Below are 16,620 nucleotides of genomic sequence, written 5' to 3' on the forward strand. Positions count from 1 at the left end.
TAGACAGGGGGGGGGCAGAATCTGCCCCCCCCCCCCCAGCAGGGCGCGTATGGCTGAATAGCCCAGCGGGGCGCGGGTTAAGCAACCTGGGTATAACATTTTTACAGCATGTGCAGAAACAAACAAAACATGAACATTGAACAAGCGTGTCAAAAATCGTGGCGCTCCACGTCGCCATTTTTGAAATATCTGCGAAAAGCCGTAGGAAAGGGGTGTTCAAACACCCCCGGACCGGCGCGGGTTGAATTTATCAACATATTGTCCCGGAATCAATTGGCGAGTGATAGTCCATCGCTTTACTCAGCAGGCAGAGTAGGTACATACATATGCACTACGCACGTAGACATACCTAAACATATAAACAGAGCCAATGGTGCCCTACCCCGGTCTGTTTACTTGTTTTCCGCTAGCCCCGGCAACCAGTGTCGGCGTGCTCAGGTGTCGTTTTCCCAGGATCGGTCGGTCGTGTGTCGGCCCCATTGCCGGCTGGCACCGGTCACTTGACCGCCGGCGGGGCCGCACTTCGGCCGTCCCCTCCGCCGCAGGGGTAAGGTATCAGTCCCCTCCGCCGCAGGGGTAAGGTATCAGTCTCCTCCGCCGCAGGGGTAAGGTATCAGTCTCCTCCGCCGCAGGGGTAAGGTATCAGTCCCCTCCGCCGCAGGGGTAAGGTACCAGTCCCTTCCTCTCTCCCCCCTCCTATGCCGCACTTCGGCCGTCCCCTCCGCCGCAGGGGTAAGGTATCAGTCTCCTCCGCCGCAGGGGTAAGGTATCAGTCCCCTCCGCCGCAGGGGTAAGGTATCAGTCCCCCCCCTCCTATGCCGCACTTTGGCCGTCACATCCGCCGCAGAGGTAAAGTATCAGTCCCTTCGCCGCAGAGGTAAGCTGGCAGTCCCCTCTGCCGCCCATTGGTACGGTTTCAGTCCCCTCCGCCGCAGAGGAAAAGTAGCAATCCTTTCCGCCGCCCAGGTAAAGTATCAGTTCCTTATGCCGCACTACGGCCGTCCCTCCGCCGCCGAGGTAGGGAACTACATATACCAGTCCCAGTCCACCGCAGGGGGTGAGGCATCAGTTCCACTCTTCTACGTCGCACGGGGCGAGGATTAGGGCACCCTCTACCACAAAAGGTAATTTCTTCTAACATATTTTCTTGACTAATAGCAAGCCGTGCAAAAATACGCTTTTCGAAGTATACGCATTCGTGGTCATGGCTACAGGTGCTCATCGCCGGCCATGAATTGACCATTAGTTTCTCCATCTCTCATTAAAACAAACATGATCAATTGACCATGAGCCCTCTTCACAGGCGACCATGGGCGGTGCCAAAGAGCGAGACGATATCCGCTGGCTTATACAGCTGACGCTGGCCTTTGTCTACCTACACCAGGTAAGTTACCTATGTCTTTAAAGTTCGCAAACATGACATTTTCCGTCAGTATTGTATGGTGTGTTTGGGCACAATGTATGATACATAGACACATATGCTAGTTCGTTGTATAGGTCTTTTAACTATTCTCGCTGATAGAAATACACTTGTCCTAACTTGGAGTGATAAGATAGGTGTCAATACCTAAATGTCTTCCTCTTAGTAACTTTTCTCTCCAAATATATACTTTCGCAATCTTCAAGTATGTGTGAAACTCATTTTCAATTTGTAGGAAGACGACTCATTTGTTTGGCACTTTTACAGAACATTTGAACTACCGAAATTTAGCACAAGTTTCATTACAATGACAAAGTGTGTACCTACTCTTTTCAGGGATGGACCTGTGGACTCGGACCTCGTTCTGATTTCGATAGTGAGTAAACTACAAGGCTACATAGCCAATCGGCGTTCGCAAAGATACCGTAGGCCATTACAAATCAAATCTCAGATCTTAGCTCAGATTTAATCATATATGAGATCTATCTGAGATCTGAGAAAAAAATCAATCTCAGAAAGAAATAAGGGTACTTGGATTATTAACGCCACCCACATTATACCACACAGCTTAAGCTATCGTAACAGCGAAAGCTACAAATTACCCTGAGGAAAGGCAATAGTCAGAGACTAAGATGCCAGGTACCAAATTCTCCGCTGATGTTTTTTTTCTCTTTTCAGAGACTAGAGCGGGAAACAGAGCATACCATGCATATGGACAGTACAATCTGAACGACGACGAGTGGTCAGCTCAGGACAGCACAGGAATAAACACCGACGCCTGGTCACATGTAACCTATGGTAAACTATGCCTAAACTATATACCTAATTCCAGTCAGCGAGGTTTCCCGCTAAAGATGTATGGCGGATGAGACAAGGTGATGAAGCAGCCGAGCGTCACGACCAAACACTTTTGGATAAACACAAACTGGTTCGATAAACGGTTGGTGGTGTTCAAACAGCACCACAGGGTTTCGTCGATTAGTGAAGCGGGAGAGGGGCGTTTTCTTTCTGTAGCATGCCCATATGCAACAGACATATCGTGCCCTGAAATCTACTCTATGCCTGCACTTGACACAGATCGGCCCATAAATAACAAAAGTTTACTTATACTATATAGCGGCAAAAAAGGTAATCTTTTTGACAAATTTCCATATGCTCAGGAAGATTGCTCAGTAAGATATCATATGTGTCGTGATTGATTTAAATGTTGGACTAGCGAGGTGCGCCTGATGCGGGGCTGGAGTTCGACGGGCCCAAAGGTCGACCATCACTTTTTGGGGGACATTCAATTTATGACTGTCGATAGTAAAAACTGTTTTTTTTTTTGCTTCAGCAGTTAGTTGTAGAAAATTACCTTGTTGAGACATGTTTCTCAAGCACTACAAACATATGCATAACTAGAATACATGCATGCACACATGCATACATTATGCATGCATGTTTTGTGTTTTCGTGTGTGTTTCAGCTGATGATGCTGCAAACAACATCGTAGCAGGACAATGGGACCGCGGAACAAATAGCGAACCGGATCACCTGTGGGCGACGCCGATATTGTATACACATCCGGATGTCTACTATTCCGGTGAGACTACGTTTTACGATCACATTGCACACTGCTGTCTTTTTGTGGTGTGATCTTTGTCAATATGGGAAATAATTTAGCTGACAGTACAAATAACTTCTTCATCTCATTGACAGTGATCAAGATCCTGTATGTATGTATCGGATGCTTTGTCTTTTACAATAAACTTGAGTTATTAGCGTCATTCTACATTAGCTGACTGTGTCATTGCTTAAAACTTCACTTTTATTGGAATTTAAAGTTGTTTACTTGTTGTGGCACTAGGAGACGGAATAAAGTTGCTATATACATAGTTACTTATTCACCAGACAGCAAATCAGGGATGGTGCTGGTGGTAATTGAATGAAAATGCAAGAAACCAGGGGATTGTTGCAAATTACTCCTGATAGACAGATATAGGAAAAACACAAGGACAAGTCATTGGTCAGGATGTTACACCATACAAAACTCGCAACTGTGTTATAAATGAACAACCGGCGAAGGCCATACTAACGTGGCTATTTTATTACAAAGTTCATAACCAACGCTGACGATTATTGAATTTCAGATTACGTATTTCACATGCGGAATTACTTTCCTTACGGCACCATTGGTCCCAACGAGCGCAAAATCGCCACGTTGCGAGGCAAGCAGCCGATATGGAACGCCGCTGTGGTGAAGCTGTTTTACTTCTGCGGTACGTATTATTGTCAAGTTGCGCTTCCTTGCCTGTCTGTAGCTCGTAGATGCTTTTTACGATATCTACCTGCTATAATGGGAACAAGTTATTTTCTTGGTCATAGTTCCCGTATGTTTTAACCCTCGCCGGCACAGGGGGGGGGGTTGATGCAACCCCCTCTAAGGTTTTTCGCGAATAATTCGCGTAAAAAGCGGCCGATCGCGACGAAACTTTCCGTACCCTCGCATTGATCAATTTTACACCTACCCTGAAAATTTCATGACTCTGACCCCAATGACCTTTGACCTGTGACCTCTTTTCTGTGACCATGTTTGGCCGAAATCGCGGTTCGGCGCATGTCGGCTCGCATTAGCCGCGCGTTTGCAAGCTTTTCGTGGTTTCAAACGTTCAAACATGTGATTTGATGTTGCTCCCATGCATTAGGGTGGGTGTCAAGGTCACCTGAAGGTCAGGTCAGGTCATTGACCTTTGGTGACCTCGGGTGACCCCGGTTCACTTTTTCGAGTTTTACATGTTTCTAGGCTAGTTTTTGGAGCTGAATTCGAATTTAGCAACCATTTGAACATTTACGAAGTAGTTTTGGTGCCTTCGTAGCATGTTACGAAGCTATCCGAGGCGGTTGACACGTATTACGAATACCCGTCACAACCCCTACCGGTTGACCTGACCTGACCTGACCTGACCTGACCTGGTCTAAATGCTTAAAGACATCATCTCTGATCAAAACTAACACGATATTCGTGATCAGCACCCCGGAAAACCACATAGCAGCCACACTTTACGACTTTCTAACAGGTCCCGATTTTCCCGGTTTTCGGGTCATTGACCTGACCTGGAAGGTCACCCGATGACCTAGGACCTTAAAATTGGGTATCATCGGCTTCCTCTCGTGACGGGCAACACGCTCGTTTTTTCCGCGAAGCTCTAGCTCAATCAGGGGCCAAACGCGAGGGGGGGGTCGTACCAACCCCCCCCCCCCTTGTGCCGTCGAAGGACTCAAAATGACCTGTGCCGGCGAGGGTTAACCCTTGCCGTCCGAAGGGGGGGGGGTGCCCGCCCCCATAGGTTTTTTTCGCGATAGCTCCGAAAAACTGGCGATAAAGAGCTGAAACTTGGCATACGTGACCTTTGGCTCAAGCCGGATCTTTTGACCCTAACCTATTTTCGTGTCAAGTCAGGTCACTGACCTATGACGCCATAAGTGAACCTCTGCACGGTCTTCAGATGTCGCAACTTCGCAACGCCCTCAGTGCCAGAGGAGCTTTCACAGGGAGATTAAACTTACAGGACCTAGTATCCTCCAGAGGTCTCACAACTTGCATATCTCGGATTTTCTTTTTTTAAGGTCACATGAGGTCAGGTCGGTCGCGTGACCTCACCGTTATAAGTCAATGGGGAAAATGAAAACTGCTATTTTGGCGCCGGGAACGATATCAAACTATCTCAAACACAGAATTGTGGTTTCATGGACTCCTTGCAAGTTTCTATGTTTCACTTTTGCATTGCTGACTTTGCGTGACGTCACTAAGGCCATAAGAGTTTTTGTCAATAACTCCTGATCAAATTGAGCTTGCGAGTCGGAAAAGCCGCCAATGGACTCGGAAAGACCTGTCAAATCGAATGATATGCGACATGACCTCCTCCGACCAACTTCGTGACCTGGGGGCTCTGAACTGACCGTGACCCGAGGTCAACACCTCAAGTTGACCTCACCCAAACAAAAAGTAAACCATAAGCGCCTGAGCGAGGCGAACACCGTGGCGCCAAAATCGTGGCTCTATGGCCTTTTTTGGCGAAGGTATTTACCAAATACCGAACCAGAACCTTGGGCCACTTGACCTGACCTCAGAGGTCACCGGTTGACCTGAGACCTTAAAATCGGGTACCAGTTTCAGCGTCTCGTAACGGCATACACGCTTGTTTTTCCGCGACGCTCTAGCTCCATCAGGGGTGTAACGGCGAGGGGGATCGTACCAACCCACCCCCCCTAGAAATGTATGTAAATGTATGTAAATGTATGTAGAAAACCAATAGGTCCGGCGAGGGTTAACTAATGCAATGGCCTTTACCGTAGCCGGAGCTGCCCAAAATGTCTAAGATTACAAAAATGTCCAGATGCTCACCAAATGCTTAAAATGCATTCCGCGGTCCGCATCCCTACTGGTAGCCAGCACTGTGCAGTTCTCCTGAGCCATCTCCATTTGACAGCATACGACCCGTCGGCGACCGATGCCACCCCCCGGGACGCCGAGCTGCGCATCGACCTCTTCTACCCCGGCAGCGGCACAAGGAGAACCATCTGGAAGGTGGAGGACCAGCAAAAAATACTGCCGCCAGTCCGACCCGCTGTCGAGGCAAGCACAGCGGCGAGCGATTCACAAACGATCGACTTGATAAGCGACAAAGTCGTGCATGGCTTTGCCCGAGGGGCGGCTTTGTCGTTGGGCGAAAGGAAAGCGTACTTTGATTTTCAATGATTTCCTCTGTGCTACGATATTTGAGTTCAGAAATGGTATCTTGTAGTCTCTGTTCGGTATTTTCGTCATTAATAGCTGATCAAAAAGGCAAGCAAATAACACATTTTATATCTTTCTAGTCGAGCGCATCGTGCGACTCAAGAACGAGCTGTAACGTGGCAGCAGCCGTCTCAAGGCTCTGCCACCAATGTCCTTCGGTGGCGCACTGGAAGTACGCTGCTGTCCGCATTCCGGTGTCTGCCGAGCCCTACCAGGTGCTGTATGCGTAGGTACTGTATGTACACATGACACATACACAGTACATACGCTCCTCTAGCTGTAACGAAGCATGTAGGTATTTGACTTGCATAGGGTAAGTGCAACCCTACCTGATCGCTGGTTGATACATACCTAGTCCTACAACAACTTGACATCACATATGTAAGCAATAAGCATTCAAAGATGTCATAAGTGCGCCTCAAATATATCTATATATAAGCATTACAATGTACATACATGTTCAAAGACACCAGTAACGTATCAAAGGACGCACGGGATGAACACTTTACTAGCCCTTTGACGGTGGCGCAGATCGAAATCACCGGCCTGGATGGCAACACGGGCGACGTGGCGTTCGATCTCGTCAGCTTCGAGACGTTCGAGGTGTGCGCGCCCACCTGGGTTCCCTACTTCGGCGTCATCAACGACGTAAAGACGGTGAGTCGATGGGGCGACCAGCGGCCAACAGTGTCTGGCTCGTAGTCCGTGAAATGTCCGAGTTCTGGTTATTTTTTTATTACACACCTAACCAGATTTTAAAACGCTCACTTTTTTATTTCCTTTTCAGTCTCAGACAACTGACTCCATTGAGACCTGTGCAAAGAAATGCTTGAGAAGAGCCTCCTGTGATCTCTTTGGTTTCAACTACGACAGTGGCAGGTAAAACTGAGACACATCTTTGTCATTTTTCAAATAAACTATAATAAACATGAAAAAACGGACGAATTAACAGAGTCGGATACCACGGTAAGCCGAGCTCGTCCCGCATGCACCGACTTCCGCCATCCGAAAGGCAACCCCATGTGACGGGACAATTAGGATGTCAGTTTATCAAAGTCGGACAACTCCACGCAATTGCATTTAAAGGGACCTGACCTTAAAAAAACTAATGAATTCGCATTAAGGTGATGTCCCGTGGTTCAGAAAGATCAAAAATGAAGATCTACCAAATTTCATCGAAAAATATTCACTGGCTTTCAAGATAGTATGTAGATTTTAACTGTTTACTTTTTGGGATCTCCGCTGTTCCTACGACGTCGTTTGGAAGCAATCATTTGGCATCCCTGAAGTGCACGGCAGATAATGCGCGCAAAGCAGCACATACCACCACGCTTTTACCGATGGTTTTGGTATTATATTTAAAAATCGTTAGATCTGCGCTGACGTCACAAATTCTAAGGGGGCATTCAAATGCATTAGCCCCTTAGAATCTGAAAACTGCAAGTTTGAAATCAAATATCTCCGAATTAAAGCAGTTCTCGATGTTGTAAGTGCCCAAACCGGTAAGTGCAAGCCAGGGACCCCAATATGGCTATCTCAACTCAAAAGTAATGTTAAGGTGGGATTGTTACGGGCGGCTGTGACCGCCCGTTGTGGCGTGCCTGGCGCCGCCCGTGGCGCCTCCCTGACTGGCCGCGCCCGGCGCCGCCCCTGCCGCGTGGCCCTGGGGCGGGGTCAGCGGCTGGCCCTGGCTGGGCGGCCGGCGCGGCGGCCCGGGAGAAGCGGACGGGCTGCGGTGACGAGCGGTGAGCGCCGTTGCTCTTGTGTTGGCCTCGGCCGATAATATAGTGAAGCACCGAGTTAGAGTGTGATTGGCTCCCGCAACAGGATGGACTGGCTGCGGCTGCTCCCACCGGACGCGGGCCATCCCCGTCAGGAGTCATATGCTTGAGCGATGGAACGTCATTTCTCAGGTTTTTTTCTGGAAAATGCAATAGGAGACGCTGCCTTTCACGCTGGATTTATTACACAAGTTATTATTGTGTAAATCAGAGCCTCAGGCAGATCCAGTTGGGATATATCAGAATCATAGACTAATAAATAGCTTTTATTACAATACGCCAGAATTGTTGACTGTAAGGACAGAACGCGCCAAACGCGCTTTTCCATGATTCAGGATCGTTAATTCGTTCAGTGGACGTTACAATTATGAGGAATTCGTGTGGCTTCAAAATATACAAGAGGAAACAAATATATAGGCATTTACCCTCGCGGGCCCGGGGGGGCGTTTTTCGCCCCCCCCCCCTGGCGAATATTTGCGATAGCTCCCGAGGGATAGGAAAACGAAACTTTCAGTACATTTTCTCCCATCAATTTGACATCTTCTGAAGTAAAAACTTGGACCTAGCCCCCTTGATGACGTCACAGGGTCGATTTTTCTAGACCCCTACACGGCAAACTTCGGCGTCACAGACGCTAACTTCAAATAGCTGCTAAAAATAGAGTTTTTGAGATAAATACAAATTACGGGCACGGTTGTGTAGCGTTTGACCCAGAGAAAAATAGAAAAATATTTTTGGTGACCTGAGGTCAGAGGTCAGGTCAACGACCCCGAAATGTGGTTTTAGTTGTTCGCAAAAAAACTTCGACATAAATGGACCTAGAGGTACGGCAGTGGTACCATCGCATTTGCCTTGTCAAGCCGCGTCGAATGATATATATTTTGTTAGGAAAAGGTCAAGCTTTATGTTGACCTCATGTGACTTCGAATGACCTTTGTCTGACCTTGACATATTAAAGATCGTTTATGATATATTCGTACCCGCTGATCACGAATCTGGCATCTATTTTCCTCTTATCCTTCATTTAGAGGCTCCGGATGGCAAAATTGTCTTATTATTACTAACTTGAATCAGTGAAATAGCCTCTATCAAGGATACTCTTCTGTGACCTTGACCTTTGAGCAGCCTTGTATCGTAAGATGAACCACAAATAGGGACCTGATAAGCCTCAAAACATTTCAAAACATCTTGGAAATTAGAACGCAAGATGTACGTAAAAGTGCAAAGTTTGAGGTTAATTTTGAGCATGATCGTGACTTTGACCTTTAATTTTGAGCACATTTTCGGAATCCTCGGACTCTCTTTTTTTGTTTGACACCCAATTTTGCCGGTTTTATGCATCCTTCCGTCCTCTAGAACGCTCACTTTGAGATCACTACACATGTGCCGGTTTTTGCCTTTGACCTTGACCTCTGACCTTGAAAATTGACCTGAGGTCAAAAATGTTAGGTGCTTTAGAGTCGTCTTGTAAGGACCTTTCGTTTGGTATCGCTTTTGTTTCCGTAGCTCCCTTATTTACGGAGTTAGACGGGGGGGGGCGAAACACCCCCCAGGCTGCGATGGTTGGGATTACCCCCCGGGCCCGGCCGGGTTAACCCGCGACCGCCTGGGGGGGGAGTCGGATCCAACCCCCCTCCGTTTTTCTTGAATAACTCATGAACCGCTTACGCTGTCAACTTGAAACTTGGCATGCCTTCTCCCCCATCAATTTGACGTCTCCTGTGCAATTTTTAAGAAAAATTTTCCAATTGTTTTATAGATATATCGATTTTAGTGATGTAACTATATGGCGTTTTCAGTCAAAAAGTGGTAAATGTTTAAAAAATCGCCAAAAATCAAGGTTTAAAGCAAACTGCATATTAAGGACATGAATAGACGCACCTCCACGAGTTCTTTAAAATGGCTATCTCGGATTTTCTATAAAATGCGTTTTTAACCCCAAAAATTCAAAAAAACTATTTTTTTTAAAGCAGCTAATAAAATCAAAAATTTTAAGAATTTCCAAAAAACTGGAATATATGTTAAGCTCTATTAGAACGTTAGATGTCCCAACTTTCAACTTTCTATCTTGATTTTTGACCCCCAAATTGTAAAAAAATAGCTCCAATATACATAGGGCATGGTGACGTCATAAACATTTTCCTGAATTAGAGGCACTTCTAAACATCGCATGTGAAAATAAATGGCACCACTAGATTTGTGGGACAAAGCTCGTCTAGAAAAGTGCATTTTTATGTCAAAAATAAAAAGTTGAAAAATTGACTTTTTTCTTTGCCCTCGTTTAGTTATGTAAGGTATAAACGATTTTTATGCTTTCATTGCACACTTATCACCAGCACAGTGACTTGGGGTCACATATAACCATTACCATCGGATTCGGCGTGAAAAATAATCAATAAAACATATGTCGCACGCCCATGTAGCAAAAAGTGAAAACCGTGACCTTTCGTGACCTGACCTGACCTTGACCCGTACTTAGTATGACCCCTATACGCACATGGTACCTTCACTAGGTCTTTGAGGTCATTTTTGGTGAGTTTCGAGCAGCAGCTATCGATTCCGCTGTCCGTAAGCCTAATCATGCAAAACCCCAGAATTTGACCTTTGACCTGACCTTGACCCGAAAGTTGACCTCAATCTTAAAATCTTAAGAGTGCTTTGGGAAGGTCTCGTAGAGACCTTTCGAACGCCGCCTCGCAGGGCTCGATACGACCATTGGTTCTCAGAGATAACAGGGATAAATCTTAACAGGGGGGGGGGGGGTGTCGGATCCGATCCCCCCCCCCAGGCAAATAGCCCAGGCGGTGCCGGGTTAAGAAAGCAGTAGATGCTTTTTAAGCTTTGTAATGGTGGACCCAAGGGTGATGCGTGATAGGGTGATGTCCGGCAGGCGGTGGGCCTCCCGGCCACCTTCCGCGCGGTGGGGGGCTTTTTTGCCCCCCCCCCCGTATCTCCGAAACTACTGGACAAATCCGGAAAATTCAAACGGCAGTCGATAGCCCTGTCAAATTTGTCTAAAACAACCAAGTTTCATTGACGTCAGGGTCACCGATGACGTCACAGGTCAGGTCAAAGATAAAATGTTTCACCGTTCACGGTGTTCTAGGGAAAGCGCTATAACACCGAGTAAAACGCATTTTGTCGAAAATCAGCGATAGGGCGTCAGTTGTCTAGTACATATGTTGCTATTAGAGGCCACTGGTCATACCAGGTCATGTCACAGGTCAGGTCACCAAGGAAGGGTCACCACATGAACCCAACTTTACTAAGGTTGTGCGATGTATGTTTTATGGCCAATTTTTCATTTCCAACTCAATGGTGTTGGTTATAAGACCATCAGGTACGGTTTAGGTCACTTTCTGGTGGAGGTCAGGTCAAGGTCAGGTAAAAACGTTCAAATTTCAAAGTTGATTGTTTGGCATAAAATGGGTATTGATTCGATGCAGCTCGTCACGGGGAGTCTAATGGTGGTCTTTGTTTTGCGCTACGAGGTCTAGAATTGCTAAAAATGAGTTTTAAAACTTAACGTCATCAATTTTGAACAGTTTTTTCGCTATAACTTGGCCAAAAAAGAGGTATCGATCTCAAATTTGGTATGTAGATAGAAGGCGGTTAGGACTATCACATATATTCCCGTTTTTTTTAGAAATTCAAAATATTTTTTGGATTTTTCGGCCATTATATAAAAAATCTATTTTTTGATTTTTTTGGGGATCAAAATCGAAAAATTTCAAACATCCAAGATAGCAGTTTTGTAGCCCTCTTAATTCTACACATTTTATATTGAAACCAGTGGCGCAGCCAGGGGGGGTCAGAGGGTCAGCTGACCCCCCCCGAAATTTTTGTCAGGGGCCCGCTCGAGAGAGAGGGAGAGAGAGAGAGAGAGAGAGAGAGAGAGAGAGAGAGAGAGAGAGAGAGAGAGAGAGAGAGAGAGAGAGAGAGAGAGAGAGAGAGAGAGAGAGAGAGAGAGAGAGAGAGAGAGAGAGAGGGAGGAGAGAGGCCCTAATCTAATCGGACGAGCCCGCTTCGAGAAATGCCTACTGGGACACCACGGGTGAGGGGTCGGCCTGGGGCCCCAGGTGGACGGGGCCCGGGCCCCCGGGAGAACGGGCCCGGCCCCTGGGAGAACGGGCCCGGGCCTCCTGGGTGGATGGGGCCGGCCCCCCCCCGTTGATGGGTCCGGGCCCCCGGGAGAACGGGCCCCGGGCCCCGGGAGATTGGAGAACGGACCCGGGCCTCCCGGAGAACGGGCCCCCGGGAGAATTGACCCGGGCCCCTGGGAGAACGGGCCCTGGCCTCCTGGGTGGATGGGGCCCGGCCCCCCCCCCCGTTGATGGGTCCGGGCCCCCGGGAGAACGGGCCCCGGGCCCCGGGAGATTGGAGAACGGGCCCCGGGCCCCGGGAGATTGGAGAACGGACCCGGGCCTCCCGGAGAACGGGCCTGGGCCCCCGGGAGAATTGATCCGGGCCCCTGGGAGAACGGGCCCGGGCCTCCTGGGTGGATGGGGCCCGGGCCCCCGGGAGAACGGGCCCGGGCCCCCGGGAGAATTGACCCGGGCCCCTGGGTGGATGGGGCCAGGGCCTCCTGGGTGGATGGGGCCCGGGCCCCCGGGAGAACGGGCCCCGGGCCCCGGGAGATTGGAGAACGGACCCGGGCCTCCCGGAGAACGGGCCCGGTCCCCCGGGAGAATTGACCCGGGCCCCTGGGAGAATGGGCCCGGGCCCCCTGGGTGGATGGGGCCCGGGACCCCCGTGGATAGGTCTGAGCCCCCGGTAGAACGGGCCCCGGGCCCCGGGTGGACGTCGGACCCCCGGGTGAATGGGGCCCGGCCCCCGGGAGAACGGGGCCCGGCCCCCGGATGGATGGGGCCCGGGCCCCCTGGTGGACGGGCCCCGGAGCCCCGGGTGGACGGGGCCCGGAGCCCCAGGTGGACGTGGCCCGGGCCCCCGTATGGATAGGGCCCGGGCCCCTGGTTGAATGGGGCCCGCTAGGGTGACCCGCTTGCTCCTCAAAGCGAATAAGGGGTATTTTCGATCGGTGGGCGTTTGGTTGGTCTTGTGTCCGTGGGTGATGTATCCATTTCGGTTGATTGCTTTTTGACGGCTAAGCATTTTGGATTGGGAAAAAATATCCATTGCATCGAGGTGCTCGTGTCTGATAAGCATGCGTTCTACTATAGAACATGTCATGTGTAGTTTATAACAACGGTTGACGTAGGTTATTGAAAAATGACAGCCATCGATGAATTCCTATGTAGAGGTTTCCAACATTTATATTTTTAAGAATACTGTTGCTCGCCATGCAAAAGCGATGATTGGATTTTGGACAAAATTGAATGGTCTTTCCAACTATGCCATTTTCAACTGTCAAACGTACCAGGTTATGCAGTAAAACCCGTGTAATTAAGTAAGTCATTAACAAACACCATTCTCTCCAGCGATTTGTTCCACCTTGTTTTTGATCAATTAGCTTTTCACAATTTTTCCATGAGAGGCGGTACATTTCTTTTGCCAACAGGCGTTGTTTGAACCCGCTCCGTCAAACAGTCACCCGAAAATAGCATTAAATCCCAAATCTGTCCGAAACGTAAATTTCCCAGCAAAAGTGCCCTGACGGGTGCACGTGGCGCGTGCCATCCCTGCACCGCACACCATTCGATAGCCCTTTCGATTCTCTACACGATACCCCGTGGCGATTGGGCCCACGGTTACCGAGATACTGCACGGGGACCGGACCAGTGTCTGGCAAATTTAGTCATTTTCGCCCGATTTTGCAAGCCGATTTATACATACATGTAAAGTCCATAACGCGAATTTGCACTTTTTGAGCACGCGTCATGTGCTCGCTATCAATCCGATCGAGCTGAGACCCTCAAAGGCACGTTGCCCATCCTTAATCTATAAGTTGCGCAAATTTCAGCGCACTTGGCGCAACGGTCGGGCCCGTACCCCGCGCTAAGTAACACCATGCCGGGACCTCGATAGCAGACAGAATCTACGTCACCACATCACCACGCCACAACAAACCCGGCCCATGGCAATACATGTCCCATATGAGCGCGTTAACCCTCGCCGGCACAGGCCATTCCGGCCATTTTGCGTCCTTCGACGGCACAAGAGGGGGGGGGGGATACGACCCCTTCGTGTTTGGCCCATGATCGAGCTAGAGCTTCGCGGGAAATACGAGCGTGTTCCCCGTGACGAGAGGAAGCCGACGATACCCAATTTTAAGGTTCTTGGTCATTGGTTGACCTTCCAGGTCAGGTCAATGACCGAAAAATCGGGAAAATCGGGACCTGTTAGAACGTCGTTAATTGTGGCTGCTATAGGGTTTTTCGGGGTACTGATCATGAATAGTTATCATGTTAGTTTTGATAACAGATGAGGTCTTTATGCATTTAAGCCAGGTCGGGTCAGGTCAGGTCAGGTCAACCAGTAGGGGTCCTGCCGGGTATTTGTAGTACCTACGTGCCAGCCGCCTCTGGCAGCTTCGTAACATGTTATACGAAGGCACCAAAACTACTTCGTAAATGTTCAAATGGTTGCTAAATTCGGATTCAGCTCCAAAAACTAGCCTGGCATATTGCGGAAGGGGCACATTTCGGCCTCGAAAGATACGAATTCATACGTCATAGTAACATATTTCTGTCATGGTCAATTCACGTGGAAATTGAACACCGGGTGATTACCGAGCTATTGTTCTATCAAAATTTTCCGATTCAAACTCGCTCACGGTTATCATGCAGGTAAAGGGGCCCGCTCAGCAGAATGCGTATGAAATATGGAAAGATTCTGAAAAATGGGTGGGGGGCCCGCACACTAGGGGGCCCGCTTTGGAGGCGATGACCCCCCCGAAACGAAATCCTGGCTGCGCCACTGATTGAAACATTTTTCTGTTGTTGAGCGCTTGTGCGAGGAACATTAGTAAAAGCAGTTTTAGTATCATATGACCTTTCCTCGTAAAATATAACTTAGCAAAAAGGATATATTGATATTAATATCAATATCAATTTATCCTTTTTGCTAAGTTATATTTTACGAGGAAAGGTCATATGATACTAAAACTGCTTGAAACATTTTTCTGTATCTCTAAAGCTGTAGGCCTGACAGCTCTTCCCGCGAAACCCTTTTTTGGGTCGAAAATGGCAGAAATGACGTCACTCTGACGTCACTAGCGACCAACCTATCATAGCCTTTGGAAAATTTTGGTAACAATGTGCAATAGCTATTCACGGGAGGGTACTGAAAGTTTGGTGACGATCGGCGCAGCGGTTTGGGAGATATATCGAAAAAACTAAAGGGGGGGGGGGGCAAAAAAAGCCCCCCCACACACCGCCTCAAAGGTTAAAACATATTTCCTCCGCAGCGTCCCAAACGAGCGAAAGCTGCTGTTTTCCTCATAAAAAACATAAACACCGCTCCGGGCTGGGGGTGCAAAAATCTAAATAAAGAAAACTGTTGAGATTAGATGAATGCTCTGCAGGCACTCTAGTCAAACTCTAGTTACCCATGCCGAATTTTGGGCGTTTGATATGTTATTTTTATTTTTCGCAGATGCGATATGCGCCAGAAGTCCACAAAGGAAACGTCAGCGAATCCAAACGACATGTGTTGGCCATCTGAACATCCTCGAACAACCACTTACGAGCTTAATTGTCTGGGACCAGGTAAAACATCAAATTTTACTCTGCGTATTATTGATTGGAGATGCAACATTGCAATATCGTTTGAGCTCATCGTCGCTATCGTACCCCCTCGTTCTCTGCGTTATTATTCTGAGGAGCCCGCGACCGGAAAGAGTTAATGCTTAAGTCTCAGGCTGCAATTAAACGCTTTAATTAAATGGGCTTTGTGACCGGAGGAAGGTCAGCTGATGTCCACAAGCCGCTGACAATGGCCTTTCTCCGGCAGCGGCCACGTACGACTTTCTCCTGGACTCGGACGGCGACTACTTCCAGGGCGCCTGGCGCTGGCACAACTGCATCGACAACGGCACCTGCACAGACTTTGAAAACCTCGGAGAGCGGATCAGACTGGATCCAACAGACAGACTGCACAAGCCTGCCATCACTGAAGGCTTCGGCTACTTCTTCTCGGCAGCTACATTGAAGGCTCAGACCCCGTTCAGAAGGTATGCGCAAAAAAAAGCCCCCTAAGAAGCGTGACGATAATGGGCAAAAAGCTTGTATCTGGGTGTTTTATTTCGTAAATTGACAGCTGCCACTCAGAAAGTGAGCGTCTAAATGGTACCCCAACCGGCGTAGCACTAGCAACAATGGGAAAACGATCCGCTTTTAAACGACATATATAAAATAAAACTTTGCACGAAACCATTAACAATGTTCTTTTCATATCCACAGAGACCAAGATGTTCATGTGATCCACACACTACCGGCAGCTTATTTGGAAGCTTTCAAGCCGCATGGAACTATGCACGCTTGGTAAGGATACAGAAAGGTGCTGTCAGGTATGTGATAGGAGATCGACAGTTTTCAGCCTCCATTTAAAAACGGTGTTCAGGTTTCAGAAGATGCCAAATACAAAATTGTCGCACTTCGACAGCCATCTTGAATTCGTTGGTTCTGTTGGCAGCTATAGCGAATGGAATGGTTTATAGTTAATTCCATTCAAGGTCTATATGA

The 16,620-nt window shown here is 48.3% G+C and overlaps 2 protein-coding genes across 2 annotated transcripts in view; both read left to right on the forward strand.

Annotated features, from left to right (window-relative positions):
* Positions 1-706: 706 nt before the first annotated feature.
* On the forward strand, positions 707-6,899 carry LOC122365316. The gene is made up of 8 exons (XM_043336441.1): positions 707-732; positions 1,304-1,384; positions 1,757-1,796; positions 2,099-2,218; positions 2,886-3,002; positions 3,550-3,678; positions 5,890-6,035; positions 6,729-6,899. Exons 2-8 carry the CDS (start codon positions 1,310-1,312, stop codon positions 6,897-6,899), a joined length of 798 nt encoding a protein of 265 aa, XP_043192376.1. The 5' UTR covers positions 707-732; positions 1,304-1,309.
* Positions 6,252-16,620, forward strand: part of LOC122365317 — a 57,429-nt gene continuing 47,060 nt past the window's right edge. Inside the window, exons 1-6 of the mRNA XM_043336442.1 lie at positions 6,252-6,412; positions 6,729-6,854; positions 6,985-7,076; positions 15,533-15,645; positions 15,890-16,109; positions 16,339-16,419. Of these exons, the coding sequence (XP_043192377.1) occupies positions 15,540-15,645; positions 15,890-16,109; positions 16,339-16,419 (407 nt within the window). The 5' untranslated portion in view covers positions 6,252-6,412; positions 6,729-6,854; positions 6,985-7,076; positions 15,533-15,539. The remainder of the gene's footprint in view (positions 6,413-6,728; positions 6,855-6,984; positions 7,077-15,532; positions 15,646-15,889; positions 16,110-16,338; positions 16,420-16,620) is intronic.

The sequence above is a fragment of the Amphibalanus amphitrite genome, unplaced genomic scaffold (genome assembly GCF_019059575.1).
Source record: "Amphibalanus amphitrite isolate SeventyFive unplaced genomic scaffold, NRLGWU_Aamphi_draft 000730F_arrow, whole genome shotgun sequence".
Taxonomy (NCBI): Eukaryota; Metazoa; Arthropoda; class Thecostraca; order Balanomorpha; family Balanidae; genus Amphibalanus; species Amphibalanus amphitrite.